The 20,659-nt window shown below is 41.5% G+C and overlaps 1 protein-coding gene across 1 annotated transcript in view; it reads right to left on the bottom strand.

Annotated features, from left to right (window-relative positions):
• The window catches only part of SOD2 (superoxide dismutase 2), a 232,654-nt gene that overhangs the window by 24,821 nt on the left and 187,174 nt on the right, over positions 1–20,659 (bottom strand). Inside the window, exon 4 of the mRNA XM_069235142.1 lies at positions 18,461–18,640. Coding sequence (XP_069091243.1) covers positions 18,461–18,640 — 180 coding nt within the window. The remainder of the gene's footprint in view (positions 1–18,460; positions 18,641–20,659) is intronic.

The following is a 20,659-nucleotide window of genomic DNA, read 5'->3' as shown; positions in this document are numbered from 1 at the left end:
AATACATGATTTGACATCAAAACGGCAAAAAATGTTTTAGTAGAATCAGAGTTATGCGCTATTAAAGGCGCTCAGAAGCAAAAAGTGCAAACTGTGGTTATCTGGTCGCATGAGTTCGGGTCAAGGCACAAGTTCAGGCCAACCGCAATGGAGCAGGGACTAGCTACAGGACTAAGTGCAGTCCGCTGAAATAGTACCATGTGACCTGGGAGTTGGTATGTGAAGTCCTTACATCGAGATGCACAAGCCGGCCTCAAGGAGCTGTGATGCAAGATTCGGTGTTGGAATGTGTCGCAGGAGACTAGATGCGTCACGCTCGGAAGCGGTCATATCAATTAAGCCACCAGTGCTTGCGAGGACTTGTGCTGGGATGCATCTGCAACAAGGACGAGCTGCTAAGTCTATGGCAGGCTATGTGGAGATGTGTTGATGTCAACGAAGCCTGCTATATCTCTATGGTTTGTCCAAGGTGCCAGCCAACCAACTGCCCCTTAGAGAGTTCCTGGAGTCCTGAGTCCACACAGGCAGGCTGAATTCAGCAGAGCAGCTCACAGCAGCAGACGAGTCCTGGTGTAGCAACAGCAGGCTTTGAGGAGCAAAGCAGTCCATGGTCAGCAAGCAGATTTGCAGGGCAGACTTCACTGCTAGGCAGTCCTTCTTCCTGGAATAGCAGACAGATCCTGAAGTCATCTGAAGAGTTGGGTCTAAGAGCCCACTATTTACACCTGGTATCAACTTTGAAGTGGGAGAAGCCTCTACAGTCTGCCCCATACAGAGGTGTCTGGAATTTCCTGCTGGCCAAGCCTCAGCTTGTCTGTGGGAACAATACCACTGAAAAACCCTTAGTGAGTGTGCTGAGGCAGAGTCATCATGGTGTGCAAGTGTTGAAGATGACAGCTCACCCCTCCCACCCATTTCAAGTCAGAAAAGGCCCTGCTGCCAACACCTATTACCCCTTTATCTCACTGTCTGTGATTAATACATAAAGGCCAAATGCCAGCTACACCTAGTCGTGTGACCCAGGAAACGAGCTAGTGAGCACCAATGGGTTGGGACAAGAAAACGCCATCTTTCTAAAAGTGTTATCTTCAGAATTGTAATTTAAAATCCAACTTCACCATCAAAGTTGGTGTTAAATTACAATTATTTAGACACCAAACTCTAAATTCCTTCCTGTTCCCAATTGAAAGTTATCACTTATTACATGTAATGGGGTAAGTTACAGTTATCCTATGGGAGGGGTAGGCCTTGCACCAGTGAAAAACAAATGTAAGAGTTTTTCCACTACCAGGACATGCAATTTATAATATGTCCTACTTTATTGAAGCATGGCACCCTGTATGTGGGCTGTGTGTGCAGTACCCTATGGGTGGCTTACATGTATTAAAAAGGAAGGTTTATGCTGGGTAAAAGGTTTATTTTGCCAGGTGGAAATAGCAGTTTAAACTGCACACCCACACTGGCACAACAGGCATGAAACAGGTTTAAAGGGCTACGTAAAAGGGTGGCCCCATCAGTGCTGCAGGCTCACCAGTAGCATTTAACTTACAGGCCCTTGGTACATGTAGTACCACTTTACTAGGGACTTACAAGTAAATTAAATGTGCCAATTGCGTGCAAACCCAAAACACACTGCCCTTGTGTGAAGAGCTCAGTAAAGGGAAGAGATTTTTGAGGGGTACGTGTTTGCACTCTCCCTTCTAAATATCAACCACACAAAAAGTAAACATGCTTACTTTCAGCTCTCATCTTTGGGAGCCACTCATCCTCATATGTGAGTAATTACCAGTTCAGGATGATTTATATGTTCCAAACTGAGTTGCTAGGACTTGAGGTATATTTCTAAAAAATATACGAAATGGCCTCACGCACCTCCCGAGTGTCGTGCTTCATCATCAGCCACCCCATGCTCGCCAGAGAATTCTCTAGTGGCACGCAGGCCCTCATTAAATGCTGAGGGAATATACAGGAATGATCTGGGGACTGGGGGGAAGGGATCCAGATAAAGTACAAACCCCTTGCACCTGCCCCCCAAAAAAATACATATGTTTACTGGGAAGGGATGATAAAAAACAAAAAAGAGATGGGGCACATGAGGCTTAAGGGTTCTGGAACAACATGAAACATATACATAAAATTAAAACAAACTGATTATGTTTACAACTGACAAAACAAAACAGAAAATTAAGAGAAAATGGGACATACTTCAAGACTTGTCAAGAGTCAACAGGCAACTGCTGGCCTAATGAGATCATGCTGTGCCACTCGTGTGCACTACAGGAGTAAGCAAACAGAATTAGAAACATGCTTGTGGGGTCTCATTTACAAATCATGCATTTAACACTAATGGAATAGTGATTTGTGGAACTAACAGGCATTCAAGGCTTTTTAGCCTCTTAGCCTAACTGCGAGATAATAACACCTCACAGAGGAGTAAAACGGGGGGAGCCTTTTATTGTCAAACATTGAGATGGCAGGTAGATATTGGTTTACAAAGAAGGTAAAATGAATATTATTGCTGGGAACAAGGTCCAAACTTTCGCTCCAAATGAAAGGGCAGGTAGAGGGAGAGAGAGAGCGCGAGAGAGACTAACTTTGTCAAAGGTCTCACCCTATGGCAGCACCTAGTTCTGCGTTTTTGGCTCTCTTTCCGCTGCTGTCATGCATTACCAGGAGTCAGGTTAAATTACATGCCGGATCACGTGGGCACATCATCAGCAAGAACTACTGGGGATCGTAGTCCCAAAATATATTTGCAATCGTGGATAATGCTCGAAGATGCTGTAGTGGGCACTACAGGATCTGTGGATATCCCTGGCCATGCTGCACAGAGTACATTTTCCATTCCTCTGAGTGCCAGGAGTCGGATTAAATTACATGCGCACTAAGACTTTACCGCACACCCGATGAATTGGGTGCATTGTCAGCAGGAGCTGCTGGGAATCGTAGTCCCAGAGTATACTTGTGAGCGCACACTATGCTGGCAGATGCTGTAGTAAGCGTTACAGGGCCTGTGGGATTCGCTGGCCATGCTGATGAGAGTACACGTTTCAAGCCTATGAATATGGATTGTGTCAATGCGATTATGAGGTCTAGTTCGGATAGTAATCTGGTAATTAATCACCATTAAAGAGATCCATTGGAAAAGTAATTTCTTTTAAAAAAATGATGAATGTTAGGAAATGTAGTGGGGTTTTTTCAGAGCACATAAACTGTAAGGGAAATGATCCACAAGCAAAGGGTGAAAACAATGTGTGGGCCACTAAGGTTATTCTGGTAAATACACGCCATTAAAGAAGTCAATAGGAGAAGCAATTTCTCAAGTGTGATAAATGCTGGGAACTGTAAGGTTGTTTTTAGGTGCTCAAATTCGAAGGATTATTATCCACCCGCAAAGAGTGAAACTAAAGCGTGGGCCACTAGTGTTAGACAGATTGTGGGTATTTTGGATGTTTATGTGGTTTATGTAGGACATACATGTACCTGGGAAGTGTATAGATACCTCAAAGGGAATAGAGCCTCCTACTATTAGTCACATTGGGCGTCACTATGCTATGGTGGCTTGAAAGTTAATTGCTTCAGTTGGAGCTACGGTATGTTGTCATTCAGCCCCTGTATGTGTGCTTTGAGATGATAAACCCATTTTTGTTCCGTTTGCAGACGTATCCGGGACAGATTAGAGCAGTAGTTTTCAAAGATGATACTGCCGCCCCCTCCCCAAAGTGGGGAAAAAAGAAATCCCTTACCCAAGAATTTTTCATTACTATTCTATTAAGTTGGCAAATGTTTAAATAAGTCAAGACTTATTTGAACATTGTAGTTAAGTTCTGTTACCTTTTTACAAATACAATAATCAGTTTTCTGCTTAAAACAAAGCACTATTTCATGCATAATCTTTCTTTTGGCCAGAACCTGGAGGCCCCCCCCGATCACTTGAGGCCCCCCTAGGAGGGCCCGTTCCCAGTTTGAAGACCCCCTGGGTTAGAGTAAGGGCCCAGGTTAATCATCTTAAGTACCACCCTAGTTGTGTCTCTGTGCTGATTTCCTAGATAGTGTTTTGTTATTTGGGTAGCATTCTTCCTTTAACATATAGTGCTACGATGTTCATTGATTTTCAAGTGAACTTTGAGTTGGCATACTCAATTATTGCACATGGCAGGGACATGTAATCACGTATATAAAATTAACTGAATTGCAATTAGTGTGATGTTTGATGACCATGGGGCGGTCAGTACCAATATAAATTTGTTTTGTAGTGATTTGTAAAGGGACAGGCAGTGCATATCCCATAAGAAAAATGGCTTGTCACAGGTGACATGCCACACTGGGTTTCATGGGATCTAGTGATGATCCTGCTACTTCCAACGCATGTGTGTACAAGTTGATTCCGAAGACTAGGGCTTTGCTTAAAGGAAAAGAGTGGGGAGAGGCAGTCACTCCCTGTTTCCTGCAAGATATTTCAGTATTTGCCAATTATATTTTTGCACAGTATTTAATATTGGTGTAAACGGAGTGAGTGATACTGGTGAGTCTCTCAGTGTGCTCTTTGGGATAAGACTCAAAGAGTGCTTCTCTGTTGTTGTTTCGAGCACGTTTTCTGGCATGTGTGATTATCTCTGTCAGATATTTCTATGCTCTCAGTTTGCCTGCAAGCCTGTCAGCTTGTTCCATGAAAGTACTGATATCAGAGCAATTGAATCTAAAGTGCAGAAATTGGCTGAATTGTAGGTTTTCCCTCTGCGATCTTGGATGATGGTTATCAAATAGGAGTAGACTATTTTTGATAGTGGATTTACCATGGACCACTGTGACACCTTTATCCTCTATGATCTTGATGTTAAGATCAAAAAAGTGATGGTGTCCTTAATACCGGTATGTGTAAATGTCTAAATGGGGTCTCGAGAGTTAACCCATATGTAGATGTTTGTTGCCGATTCCAAATCACCACACCAAACTGAGGATACAGTCCATGTAGTGTTGCCACAACACAATGTTTGCAGTGTATGGATTGACATTTAAGTAAATGTTATCGCACTAAAATTTATGGACGTAGAGACACACCAGACTTTTGGTGAAAGTGCTGCCCATTGAAGCACCCTGTACCCGATGGTACAGGGTACTATCATACTCTAAAAAGTTCCTTGGAAGAGCGATTATGGAACTGTCAAGCACAAATTAGATGAGAATAATAGTGTTTATATCAGTGTTGTCAATGACCAGAAGTGTCTGTTCTTGGGTGATATTTGTGTAGAACGCCTCGATGTCCATTGTGATCAAGAGGTTGGTATTGGAGTCAAACTTGAGATCGTTTAGAAGGCAGAACACATCTTTGGTATGTTTGAGAAAAGATGTCATGTCCTTTACCAATGGCCTAAGGAACCAGTCACAGAATTGTGACAGTGGTTTGAGGATAAAATTGATAGGTCTCCTTGGTAGGGGGATTTGTTCTTATGAGTTTTGGGTAAGATGTAGAATTGCATGATCCTAGGTTCTTTTGTTACCAAAAAGTATGCTTCTTGTGCAGTTATCCATCCAATACCCAAAACTGCTTCAGTCATAGCTTGCATACTCTTGTTGAGGCAAGGAGTGGTGTTCTTGTTACGAAGCCTGTAGCTGCTCTCATCCAAGAGAGACTGTCTATATACCTTTTCATACAGGTCAAAGGGTAAGATAACTGTTGCCCCTCCCTTGTCTGCCAGTTTTATCACAAAGTCATGATTGTCCTGAAGATTTTTGAGAGCTCTCCTCTCATGAGTAGACATTATGGGGGTTATTACAACTTTGGAGGAGGTGTTAATCCGTCCCAAAAGTGATGGTAAAGTGACGGATATACCACCAGCCGTATTACGAGTCCATTATATCCTATGGAACTCGTAATACGGCTGGTGGTATATCCGTCACATTTGGGACAGATTAACACCTCCTCCAAAGTTGTAATAACCCCCTTTATTCCACAGATTAATGTTGGTGACACTGATGGTTTCTACTTCCCTTGCGACAACTAGCTCGAAGGTTTGGACTGCTGTGGGGGTAGTTTGAGTCAGGCTGGAAGGTGGACTTATTCCTAAGACCTGTGTTCATACATTCTGTGTCTGTAATGGGGGAAAGGCTTTGCATCTTAACTTTCTCAAGAAGGCAACTAGTTCAGACTTTAAATTGAACATGTCAGCTTTGGACGTGGGAACAAAGCCTAACACTTTGCTGAGGATCTCTAGTTCCATTTGGTAACGGACAATGAACATCAAGGTGTTATACCCAAGTTTCCCCCAACAACAGACACTTCGGGTCATTGAGAACCTGTTTAATGATACTGACATAGATAGTACTATCCCCGTCAAATTTGTGCTTGACTCTGCCAGAATAACTCTGACAAATGTTTTTGAGTATGACAATACCCTGTACAATCAGTTACAGGGTACCACAATGGGCAGCACCTTCGCCCCAAGGATGGCGTATATCTGTGCCCATCAATTTGAGTGCAATAACATCTACACCAACGCCAATCAATGCACTGCAAACATCATGTTGTGTCGACACTACATTGACAATATCCTCATAGTTTGGCATGGTGATGTGGAATGAACAACAGACTTTTCCACATGGGTTAACTCCTGGGACCCCTTTAAAAAATGTGCACATACCATTAGTAAGGACACCATCATTTTTTTTGATCGTAACATCAAGATCATAGAGGAAATGGTCCATGAGAAATCCACTGATAAAAATAGTCTACCATCATCCAAGATCGTTGAGGGAGAATCTACCATTCGGCCAATTTCTGGGCATCAGATGCAATTGCTCTGACATCAGTACTTTCATGGAACAAGCTGACAGCACTAGCGGGCTTAAAAGCTTTTTCTCTAGTCGGACTGAAGCCTAGGTTTGAGGTAGTGTGGATCTTTTACGAGTGTAAGGGTGAGTATCACTCTAAAACAACTTAAAGTTGAATTTCGAATTCGACTGATGACTCAGTCCTTTGAGGTCCAGCTCACAACCAAGTGAAAAGGAATTGACAAGAAGGTATCTTTAGCCTGGTAACTTATTTTAGACCTTGAGCCAACCATGTTATTGGTACCACTTGGCGTTCTAACATGATTTATTGGCAAGGTATGGACACACAGAGATGGAAAATATGTGATAGCAAGTCATAACCCTTTGCCTTTTGGGAGTTCTCTCCACTCCAAAGATACTTTGATGTAAATGGAAATGTTTTTATAATTTTTAATATTGTGAATTTCAGTATTCAAAATTACAATTACTGTAAATGTGATTATATAAATTGATAAATATAACAGTAAGCATGAGTATACTAATTACACCAAGTAAAATGTATACATTTTTTAATATTTTTTTTTCCAGAGCTGATGGTACATGACCGGGCAGCATCATGAAGACTGGAACAGCACATCCTGTCCCTCTGTTCCCCAGTGTATAATTAATTTATGGTCAAATGTCCAGCATGGAGTTACACTGACAAGCCCCCAGGACTACTCATCATGGAAAACTTTGTTAGAGGCAGCTCAAGTAAGAAATCACATTCTACTGTTAGACACTGTGAGAAACGTGAAAGCAACACAGTTCCCCAAGTATTTTACAACAGGAAGTGCAGGAGTCTGTTTACTGTGAAGAGAGATTTACAGACTATTAAGCTTAAAGCTGAAGCAAGTGTCAGTGATGAGGGTGAAACGAGTGAGTGCACAAATAAACACTTAAACAGAAGAACATCATTAAAGTCAAACGTGTATGCTGACAAATGTATATTTTGTGGAAAGATAAAATGCTACAAGGGAACATCAGCTTATGAGAATTAATCAAGGAATTAATCAAGGCCACAGAGTTTAGAGTTTACAAAAGGCTTTGAGAGTGTGCAACCATTAATTGTGATTCAAAGATATTGGAAGTTTGTAATAGGGACATAATGGCTGTAAAAACCCATTATCATGAATCTTGCTATATTAACTATACAAGGGTTAAAGCAAAGGAGAAAGATCATGCTTGCAGCATTCAAATCGACGATCACTACCAAAATATGAGACATACAGCATGTGATAAACTATTTCAATACATTAGAACTGTGATTATTCCTAATAATGAGAATACATGTAACAACTCTCATGGAAAGGCTTGAAACCATCATGACATGCAGAGAAAAACAGGGAATAGACAAATCAACCAAGAAGCATATTAGAAGAAAATTGGACTCCGAGTTTGGGGACAACTTCCACACAATTCCAGACAACCAAGGACAATTATTGTCCCAACCTGATAGTGTCATGCTACAGGACGTTGTAAGAGACAACCAGAGACTGAAAAGAGAATTATCAGTTTTAAAGGTTAAGGCAACAGACATGAACAAGATAAATGATCAAACATTATTGTACACAAGAACAATGATTAAAACAAACTTGACAGCAGCACCATGGCTATATCGTCCATCAGACAATGAAAAAGATTCAATTACAGTATCTGATTACATTAAACGGTTCCTATTAGAACTTCTGACTGGAGATCCAGAAAACACAAAGCTGTCCTAGAGGGTCGCCTTTCTTATGCAATCATTCAGTCAAGACATTATACATGCAGTCACAAATGGCCAGCAGAAACCCCCCAGGCAATGGTTGCTCTCATGTGTTGTAAAAATGCTGACAGGCAATGTTGAAATCATTCACACTCTAAACAGACTTGGTCATGGGATTTCATACTCACAACTGGAAGAAAATGTTACCGCCTTGTGTCTTCAAAAACTTGCTGCTACCTTAAATGAGCAAATTGTTTTTCCAGTTGACATTCAGCCTCATGTCTTCACTAACGTAGCATGGGATATCATTTACAGGCTGGAAGCGACTCTTAATGGTAAGGGGACAACTCATTGTGTCAACAATATAGCTGTGCAGCCCAAGTTGCTTGGACCACAACCTCTTTAAGCTCCTCTCCCAAGCATTGAGAAACAAAAGCAAAGAATAATGACCACCACAAATATTGAAGAATTGTTCATGTATGTTTCTGGTAAACGAGTTGGGTTTCAGCCATTGTTGACAGGTACCAAAGTCATGCCAGAATGTGTTGCACAACTGAGGCTTGCACAAATGAGGAACATAATCTGGGTTGTTACAAGACCAGAAGTGAACCTCGCACCCATTGGCTAATTGCACAGCATTAATGCCCCTGCAACAAAGTTGACAACTGTTTCTGCAATTTTGAAACAGTCAGAGCTGAGAAGGGAATCACTCCATTTGGTGAACATTGTAGTGGTCATATGTCAAGCTGTCTACGCAAACAGTGTGTGGAAGCATAAAGCAACATATGTCAGAATTATTCTTTGAATGCGGACCTTTCACACCATTTGCAATATCATATCCATTCTTGAAAAATGCTTTCAAGACGCTGGCCTTCCCAACCTTTGCATTGAAACAGACATGATAGCAGAAGGATCATTGTCATCAGTACTAGAGGGTGGTATGTACAATCGTGCATTTCGAGTACACAAGTATGTGTATGAGGCTACGTTGAGATTGGCTTGGTTGGAATTTATCCCTTGGGTGGAGAAGAATTACGAAGAGAACATTCAGGTAGTCTACTGCTTCACTGAGGATGTTAATGACTTTGCAAAAGTCCTACGCCAACAGAGATTAGATGACCTCTTGCAGAATGCTGCCTTTGCCGAAGTAAAACAGCTTTGGGATGTATTCCTGGAACATCTTTGTTATAACAATGGAGATCTCTCTGCATTTTGGATGTCGTATGTGGATATTGTTGAAAATGTCTAGCTTGCTCCGCTGTACGCTGCTCGAGAAGGAAATTGGCATTAACATCTTACCACAGTACAATCTATGATCACATGGTGTTTCGCGTATGACGGGATGAACTACACTAGATATCTTCCTGTATACTATGCTGAAATGGCATTACTTGCAGTGAAACATCCAGAGATACACCACAACTTCATCACCCGATGTTTTTCAGTTCAACTATCAGATGTTAATCCGTTCGAACAAATTCCAGTCGATCAAGCAATAGAGGTAGTAGTCAACAAAGACACACAGACTCCGGGTGGTACAACAAGGTTCAACATCAAGGCCGGTGCTGTGAAAAGATATTATATGGCAGCTGAACACAGAAGTGCCTTTTTGGGTCAGATAAGGAAAATGGTTCGTAACAACTGATCAGATCTTACTCATGCAGACCTACATAAGCCACGAATTGAAAAAGACAAAGATACTATTACGAGAGCTGTTAGTCTGGTTCAAAGCTGGATAAACCCATTTGTTAGGCCACAAGATCTTATTAGTCTCACCACTGCAAAAAAGGCATCTCAAGACACTATGGCCCCCATTCCAACATTGACGGGCGGCGGAGGCCGCCCGCTAATGTTGCGCGGCAGAAATACCGCTCTGCGGTCCAGAGACCGCGGAGGGTATTCCAAGTTTTCCCCTGGGCTGGCAGGCGGCCGCCCGCCAGCCCAGGGGAAAACAACCTTCCCACGATGAAGCCGGCTCGTAATCGAGCCGGCGGAGTGGGAAGGTGCGACGGGTGCTACTGCACCCGTCGCGTATTTCACTGTCTGCTATGCAGACAGTGAAATACAAGCGGGGCCCTCTTACGGGGGCCCCTGCAGTGCCCATGCCATTGGCATGGGCACTGCAGGGGCCCCCAGGGGCCCCGCGACACCCCTACCGCCATCCTGTTCCTGGCGGGCGAACCGCCAGGAACAGGATGGCGGTAGGGGGTGTCAGAATCCCCAAGGCGGCGCAGCAAGCTGCGCCGCCTTGGAGGATTCCAACGGGCAGCGGAAAACTGGCGGGAGACCGCCGGTTTTCCTGCACTGACCGCGGCCAAAGCGCTGCGGTCAGAATGCCCTGCGGGGCACCGCCGGGCTGTCGGCGGTGCTCCCGCCAACCGCGAGCCTGGCGGTCACAGACCGCCAGGCTCGTAATGAGGGCCTATATGACATAGTGAAGGCACCTGAAATAAGTGAACAGTGCTATATAGACTTAAAACTTGAGCAACTTGAGAGTAATCCACCTATTAAGAAGTTTCATGACCCAATGAAAATGTACAAACTAAAAATCTTTGCTAACATGTCGAAAAAGGAGGCAGTGTATAGCAATGGTAGGACAAACATCATGAAAGCAGACAAAGCGCTATTTGGTAGAATCATTGTGACAGCACAGAATCAGAATCTTCAAATGGAGGATGTACTCTCTTATCCCTTAGGACCTTTACCAAGGGCTTTAGCAACTCCAGAAAGTCTGTTGCAAAAGACAAACAAAGTTGTTTTAGTAACATACTGGGGGAAAAATGTTACTCCTACTGGGGGAATAACTGCAAATTCAGCCATGCTGATTGATGGTATGGTTCATGTTTACAGAGTGAAAGGACAGGAATCAAACTTTGGTGAGGTAGGTAGGTCTGTCTTGTTCATGGCTTTGTGGGAAGGAAATAGGAGTCAAAGAATCAATGTTGTGTTTGATACGTACAATGAGACGTCTATTAAGAACAGTGAAAGGACAATTGGAGGGAAGGAACTTGGGCACCAGTTACAGAGCATTTCATCTTCCCAAATTGTCTGACAGTGGAGGAAAGTCCTAAGCCACATAAGGAATAAAAACTTTCATCGCATTTCTCGTTAACAAATGGAGGAAACCAGAGTATTTTGTAAAACCTGAGAATAAAATACTGTTTGCGAACTGTGAAAATAAATGTGCCCATTGTCAACAGTAAACACGAAGAAGCAGATGGTCGTTTGTTTGTGCATGCTGCACATGCTGCTAATGAAGGTTATGAGGCAGTATTGATAAGCTTAGATGACTCCGATGTGTTTATTATGTGTTTGAGATTCCATGACAGAATCATGGCTAAATTATTTCTGAAATGTGGTACTAAAATACGTATGCAAGTCCTTGACATTGGGAAAATAGCTTCAGCTCTTGGTGAAAATGTTTGCGGAGCTATGATAGGTCTCCCTACGTTTGCTGAATGTGACACCGTAAGCACATTTGTGGGAAAAGGAAAAGTAAGTGCATTCAAAATCCTGTAACCCAACAGACATACACAGGAAACATTTTTGCAGCTGAGACAAATGTGATCTCTCTGAAGAACATATGGACAAATTGGAGAAATTCATGTGCTTGCTGCATGCACCAAAATCTTCAGTTCATCATGTGATTGACTTGAGACATTCACCTATTCTGATAAAGGAAGGGTGTGATAGACAATCGCCAACTTGCACCTTGTAGGGACTGTCTGAAGAAACATGCTGAACATGTGAATTATCATGCCGCTATAAGAGATGTCTTCTCTTCACAGGCACCTAATCCAATTGGGAGAGGGTAGAACCTGAAAAACACGAGGGAGTAGAGCAACTGGTAGTGGAGTGGATGGAGGGGCAGCCAGCATCTCAGGTTGAGTTGGATCTACTAGCCGGCAACTGCATTAGGAACTGCAAACATGTGTCTGCTGTCTAAATTACTTCAAGTGTACTGACACGTACAGACTTCCTGCCTATGAAAATCCAACATATAGAATAATGAGACATATTCAAAAGAACATGAACACGAAATGTAAATGATAAAGTTGTGTTTATGTTCACTCATGACACACTGCCTATGTAAGATGTGACAGCTATTATTTGAAATTTTAAGTGAAAATTATGCATATAATCTATATCAATTCATGAGGAATACAATGAAGTTTTATTGTTATTTTAAGGACTATATTGTTATTATTACAATTAATATTCCTAATTATTTTTAAATTATATTAATTTAACCAATCTGGTGAAATTAGATTTAATTTTCCACATAATATGCTGAATTTGCATGCTATTTATAAAAAATATGAAAATCATCCCTCCTCTCCCCCACCCCTCCCCCGACTATGGTTGTTAATCCAATAATATCAGAAAAAAAGGCAAAGAGTGTTGACTTGCTGTCACATATTTTCTTTCTCTAGGCATCCATACCTTGCAAAAAAAAATGTTAGACCCCCCCCCCCAAACACACAAGTGGTACAAAAGGCCTAAATGTGGGATCCTGGCTCATGGCCTATCTGCTGGGTTTACTACTAAAGACATAATGAATTAAATGAATACTGGAGTCTTGCCTCTTGCTAGGCATAGGATTTCTGTGTTGTAGAAATCAATTTTGGCACTCAGTACAAATGGCGGGACAGTTGATGTAAATATATGTGCCACCACAGTATATATCTAGAAATTAAAGATTGGGATGAAGAGGTAAAAAGGGGAGATCTCAATTATTAAAAAAAAAAAAAAATCAAGGCAAATACTCACAAGAAATGGTTTGGGATGCATTTAAAGCATCAATGTGGGCATTACTAATCTTCAAAGATATTGTCTGTAGAAAGAAGGATTGTGCAGAAATGTTAAGAGTTTGCCAGAGCTTGAAAGCCGGGTCTGAAGAGCTTATGATAAAACCTTGCTTGAACTCACAAAGGAAAATAAAATTGCTTTTGATGAAGCTAAAACTAATTTACAGGAGTACTATTTTACTGAGCGTTACCTAGCTTCCGATAATATATAAAGAAAGTATTTACGCAGGCAGATTCATTGCTTTATAGACTGAGAAAAAAATGGTCCAAAGCATGTTAGCACTCTAAGCTGCCAGAGATCTGGAACTTTTGTTTCCACTTCCAATCAAATAAATACGGTCTTCGTGGAGCATTATAATCAAATTGATAGTTTTGCCTAGGTAGGTCAGAATAAATAAAGAGAGATCCTTGGGGAGCTTACTATCCCCAGACTAGCGCAAGAAGATGCAGACCCTTTATGATGCCGGAATTAGAAGTAATCGTCAGCATATCCTATGTGAAAGTATTGTGATCCGATGGTTATCCAGCAGAATTTATTTAAACATTTGCAGATATTCTAAATAGTCATCTTTGAAGATTGGCTAATTTTATCCTAGGCAGAGGAGCAATTCCCAGACCTTTCGACACTGGGAGCATAGTAAATTTCTTAATAGGCAAAAATATGAAGAATCCAAATTCATACTATCCAATTACTCTTTTTAACTCAGATTATATAATTTTTTATGAAATGTAATTTCAAATAGGTTCAGTAAGGTAACATCAATACACTTAGATCAAATTGGTTTTGTACCTGGGTGTCAGCTGAATATTCATACAAATTATTTCACTGACGCCTTGGCTATTTTCAATACAAAATAATATACCAGCAAAGATCTTTTTACTTGATTCTGCAAACCTTTTGACTTTATGGTTCGGGATACGCTGTTTTATATCTTGGAAAAAAAGTCAATTTCCTGCTCGGGTCACAGGGGTTATACTTAAATTCTATAAGGGACCGGAAGCTACATTGATTATGAATTCACTACACGTTAGAAGCTTCAAAGTCTAAAGAGGTACTAGGCAGGGGTATCCTCTTTGGTCTATTTTAGTCACAGTTTTATAGAGCCACTAGCTATCGCTTTTGAAGAGATTATAAAATCTGTCCACCCCAAACTCAAATGGCCTGGTTAAAATTATACTTGGATGAGAAAATTCTGCTTTTGAAGCCCGATAGAGAGGGTCAGGAAATAAACTTGAAAGGTTTGCTCTCTTTCAGAATTTGGGCAGATATAAGATTAATAAATTTAAAAAACTGACAAACATTATGCAGCTATCAGTCAGAAAGACTAATCCCCAAGCCTTAAGGTTGCTAGAGTAAACAGCAAAAATGCTACCTCTGCAACGAATTCTCTAAATAAATTGAGGATATTTATTAAATTATAAGCCCTTGCTAGCTCAAGTTAAAACCTTATTAGTAAAATACCACTCACCTTCTTGGGTAGCGCAGCCTTAATTAAAAATGACAGTGCTGCCTATGCTTAGTTTTTATTTTGCAGAACGCCCTGTGCTTTATATGCAACAATTATTTTAGCAAAATAGAGTATATGCTTCCATCATTTCTATAGCAATATTCTTGTCCTAGATTGGCACTTTATAATGTTCAATTATCACTTTCACTTTTTTGAGGGGAGTTGAGAGAGAGGCTGAAGATCTAGGATAGCACTGAGGCCTCCATCCTTTTTCCAGAAATAACAATTCCAGAAATAACAATCACACCCTACTTCAAGCCTCTAGATGGCTTCTTTGGCCCAAAGAGCCTGCATTACCCAACTTAGCAAGGAAAGATGGTCCACTGTCAGTCGTTCTGGGAATAGTGGCCAGGGTGAGGAGATTTCCAGGAATGGAAGGGCATAACCCCCTCTGCACAAACCCACTTGTTGGAGGTTAAAGCTTGCTATTATGGCAGGTGGTGCCTGATCATGCTGCCAACTGGATGGGTGTGCGGTGTGAGGACCCATAAAAAAGGTTCGGAAGCTGCAGCAGCTTGAGGGGCAGGTGACTTGACAGTACATTGCTTATGGGTCCTGTGTCCTCTGTGGGATCCGCTTCCCTAGCCACAAAAGGAATGTAAAGCTTGCTGGCCTGGGAGGTAATGATGGTATTGCGGACACCAATGGAAGCCCTGGCTGTGGCCATGGAAGGGGTGAATGGACTGTTGCTGCTGCTGGGGTCACAAGGAAAGGCCCAAGGATCTGGTAGTGACCCAGCTCTCCTTTGAAGAGCTTGAGTGCTGCATCACCATTGTTGTCAAAATGGTAGGAGCCGTAAAAGGGTATGATGATAAAAGACAATTAGACATCCCCTGAAAACCCAGTTCACCTCAATCAGGCGTGTCGGTGGAGCGCCACTGTAGGGGTCATGGTCTCACCTAGTGAGTAAGTGGCTTCCAGTCCACACCAAATGGTGAACTTGGCTGTATCCCAGTCATCAACTAACGGCTGGTTCAGACTGGCTCACTCCTCTAAGGAAAGCATGGGCAGCAGCTGTACAACCAATCCCATAAGGCGTGAGTGTATTGTCCCTTGAAACATGCAGTGTCCCCCGATAGCAATACCAGGCTAAGGGGAACGGGGTTGGGGGGGGAGATTCACTTCCTAAAGGTATCTATCTTCCTCAATTCCCTATCCAATGGGGTAGTAAAATGACGCTGGGGTTTATCTTCGCAGTTGAGGCTTGCACCACAAGGCTCTCGGAAAAAGGTCTCTGGGAGCGGGGTGATGTTAGTTGGCAATCATTCTGTGCACAGGAACCTTGTGAAATGTTTGGCCCATGCCCCCGGTACAGCCACAGTAAGAGGCTCACTGAAGGGGAGCAGGGGCTAAAGCAGAGCTTACCCCTGGGTAAAGCATCAGTCAAGATGTTGATCTTAACCATGGAGGGTAGGTGTAGGTCAAAGGAGCAGGTGTGGGAGCAGGGCCTAGAAGAACGGTGCATGCTAGAAGTTGAAGAGCGCTTCAACGCCCTCTTCCTGTGCTTCTTGGATTTACCAGACTTTGATAACTACGACCTGGAGCAGGATGGCGATCATTGAGTGGACTGGGAACAGCAAGGTGCTTACTTCTGCCATGCCGCAGGGAGCTTCATCGGCCACTTGCAAATTACCTTTGGATGCACAGACTTGCGCAGGCTTTGGGGTCATGGTCCAATCTGAAGCACAGCAGGCAACCCAAGAGTGGGTCAGAAACATCTATCTGTGACATGACATTTTTCACATGATTAAACCCCGTGGGTTTGTTGAGAGATGTCCCAAGCACACTGTGAGCAAAGCTTAAAATGAGTCAATAAAGTTTAAAATAGTGGTAAAAAAATGACAGAGGTAGCTCTCCGCTGTTGGCAAGAAAGGAACTGATGTCCGCAGGCACCTATATAGGCACCACACACGTCAATTCTGACGCGGACGATGTTGACAAGGAGCAGTCCCAGGCCAAATACTGGCATGCAGAGGTACTACTCAAGATTTTCTCAAACAGTCTGACGCCTGGGAATATTCTAAAGTGAGATATCTGCATTTAGAAGACTATTGAAATACACAGCTTTTGGTACTCCACATTTGAATACATGTAAAGAAAACGCCTGAAACAATATACTTGAAAATCATGGATTCCTCTGTTCGACAACTATCAATAGTCTGGACATCACTATTGTTTTTTTCTATAATATTTTCAATTTATTTTGAGAAAACAAACCACTACAAGCGATTTTAAAAAACAGTGGTCACTAAATCAATGTGTTTCGGCACAGATCATAAATTGGATAAATGACTGTGTTAAGTAACACAGATGTTACCTCCAATCAAGCTGCATAGGCCCTTATCCCTGATCCCAAATAAATGTGTCAAGTATCAGGAGAAATGTCTTCAGTCTCCTCAGCCCATTATGTTTCTAACAGATCTGCATTATCTATCTGTGTATTAGAGATTCTGCATTGGGGAAAATACTGCAAATTATAAATAACGTTACTCACACTAATACCTCCCTTGTTCAACAGTAACATAACTTTTAGCCCTTGGACTATCACTCCTGTACAAGACATCAGTAATCCTTACCTTCCACAACTAGACTGTTTATAAGTGAAATCATAACAATACTGTATGAGGGGAATGTCTTATATCACATTTGGTGGGCCTGGATGTGCTTCAGAAGTGCGGACAACATACTCCACAAAAGCACTTTTATTATTGTTTTCTGGATGCCAATGGAACAAACGGGATACACACACACACACACACACACTGTTCATACACATCAACCCATAAAATGTGTTCTCATTTACACCTCGAGACTCAAAGCTCCTTTCACTCCTTTTTGTATCTGCTCTCATACACCTCTACCTGTTTCATCCTTGGGGTTACTATTCACCTCCCTGACTTCTTTCTGTACTATGTACTCTTATGTGCGGTTTTCTTTTATTTTCCAGTCTAATTTGTATTCACTGACATAGCAAACCTAAAGCAATACAACAGGATTGCTGATGAGCAAGATTCACGTTTACTCATAATTTCAAAAAACTTTACAATGAAGGGCTCATGTGCTCAGTTTGTTTTACACTTCAGCAGTCATGCTATATAAAATAGATCTGTAGCCACGTCCACACTGCCACTGTAGCAGATGGCATGATAGCTGCTGAATTCCAGTTTCAGGCCAGAGTGCATTTTCTACAGCAGGGACCTAATGGCAAATTAAATGTCCTGATCAGGAATAGGCTAAATTAACTACGTTTAAAGGGGGAAGCAAAGGACATTACGCCTGGTTAACAGGGGTAAATTGTACAGTTCTAGAGCCTGCAAAAATAGGGTCCAGAAAGAGGTAAAAAAATCTAGGATAACCATGCAGCAAAGGCGGTTTTTCTACAGTGCCTAAATTAATCTTTAACAAAGAATGATTAAAAGAAACTTATAAAGTAAAATATGGTATAATATATTAAAGAATATTTAATATATAAAAAGAATGTACACATGTTAACCAATGAAGTGATTTAGCTATCAACTTTCAGACCAAACAGAAGCTCAGTTTTGAGTTCATTCACATCAACTTTTTGCTTGTTTAGTAGATAGTATCAGAAAGATAAACACAATTTCTAATACTTTTGGGCTCACCTGTTGTCCCTTGTAGAGGGTCCTGATTAGCACAAGCAGTGATCTGAAGGCGATTGGAATCCTTACTGTAACCAAGCCATCCCCAGCCAGAACCCTGGACTCCCACTGACAAGGCTGTCAACTTTTCTTTGAAAGCCTGAAAGGATCCAAAGTCTTGTTTGATGGCTTCCAAAAGTTCCCCTACAATAAATAAACATTAAATTAAACTGTGCACTAAAACACAAGGCAAAAGGTAACTTCCATATTTTTTTGTTCTAGACAACCACCATATAATATCAAAGGGTAAATCATGTACAACACGTCATCATGAGAAGAAATAACTGCATAAAAACGTTGGAGCAATACCTGGGGCACCCAATTACAAAACTGTGAAGCCAGGGAATTAATTTGTGTTTTTCCATTCAACCCAACGTCATCTTCTTTAATACACCACTTAAATCCCTCTTTGTACCCTCTCCCCCAACAGCAACCAGTACCATTTTGCTTTAACTTTCGCTTTGAGAATGCTATGCAAATAACTTCTCTATTTAAAAAAAAAAAAAGCTTTAGGTGACACTATGAAAGTACATTACAGTGATAAATATGGAATAATTCTCTAAAGTATCCAACCGTCACTCTTAAACGGCACATTGTTTTAAAGAGTAAAGTGGCATCGATATGATGCCTCGCCTAGGGGTTGGCATTAAGTGACCGTACCAGAAATTAGACTTCAAGGCTCTTTGAATGAAATTCCATATCCAGGCGTTCAAGGTCTTTTGAACATATGCATTATTATCAGACCTTTCACAGTTAATGCCGTTGAAGCCAGGCTAAATTTTAGCTAAATCTATGCTTAAGTAACTCTGTTTGATAGATGAAATATACGAAAATGTGTCCTCGTGCAAGGCATTATTCAGATCCAGGTTTTGCAATAAGGTCCAGAAACAGCCTTCAACAATTAGGGAGCAATTCCTCAGTTTTTAAATCTTCCTCCACAGCATCAGCACTCTAACATGTGTTGTGTAGAAGTCAATAAAAGTGGTGTTTAACTCGAAGTGGGGAGCTCATAAACTGACAGGCATGCAAGCAGTAAGAGAGCAGATACATCAGACATTTTCACAAATGAAATGTTAGCAAACAAGACTAAAGTGAAGGTAAGGAAAGCTGTGCTGCATTCCATGTAAACGAGGTGTGCTAATGGTACTGTTTACAGTGTCTCCAATCTGAATAAGACTGCGACAATAATGGACATGAACTATTTGCAAAAAATAAAATAAAATAAAAATAAACGTACAAACCAAAAATAAGCTAAATGTGGCAAGTGGATGGTACATTTTTATAAGTGCCTTTGCTCATCTGAAGAGTTTTACACGAGCATATAAATGCGAAATGTTAACAGTCAACGCAAAGCGACCTGACAATTAAAAACAAGCATTGGCAAATCCTATAGTCACTGCCTACGAGATGAAAGCTATTGGCTTTGTCAATATTTGGGCATGTTGTGCTGCTGTGCAGCATAGTTCAAAGTAAAAAAAAAAAAGTGCTAAGATAAGTAGAGCTGCCCCCATCATAGCTAGAGGCTGGGAATCAAACAATTAACAGGGTGAGCAATGCCAGATACGAGCCAAGGGTCTGGCTGGGCTCCTACATCCCGTGGACCAAGCAAAAATTGATTCAGCTTATTCCATTTTTTCAGTGCCCACCCACTGCTTTGATGTGACTGAGGCATATTTTTTTCTTTTGTCTCTCCCCTTTGTGCTCCATTGCGCTCACAGCGCAGAACATTGCGAACTCCATTGGCGGTATTGAGCTGGTCACAGTGTTCACACTATTACCTAACCAGACAGATTCATTTATTTTGGCTCTCCCTTTCATGGTATGGTCCAACAGCTTTCACAAAAACACTTGTAACTGATAAATGCTTTAGTTAAAAAAAACACAGAAATCCTCAAAGTGCCTCTCTCAACACAGCAGAGAGCAGATACTACAATACTTTTGCACTTGGGAAACTTGCTCCATAATGCTTTGCAGGCCATTACTTTTAGAAAACATTTTTGCTCAGAACTCAGCCTGTGGTGATTTCTAGGACAATAGGACCGCCACCAAAACGTTCACGACAACATGTTCTGTTTATATCATCTCTGGGTCCCTACATTAGGTTAGTGGGGACCCCAAAATAATAATCACTGTGGCTCTCTCATGGTTGGAACTTTTGTTTCA

This window comes from Pleurodeles waltl, chromosome 5 (assembly GCF_031143425.1).
Source record: "Pleurodeles waltl isolate 20211129_DDA chromosome 5, aPleWal1.hap1.20221129, whole genome shotgun sequence".
Lineage (NCBI taxonomy): Eukaryota > Metazoa > Chordata > Amphibia > Caudata > Salamandridae > Pleurodeles > Pleurodeles waltl.
Note: the sequence above shows the minus strand (reverse complement) of the source record. Positions and strands in the feature narration are given on the sequence as shown.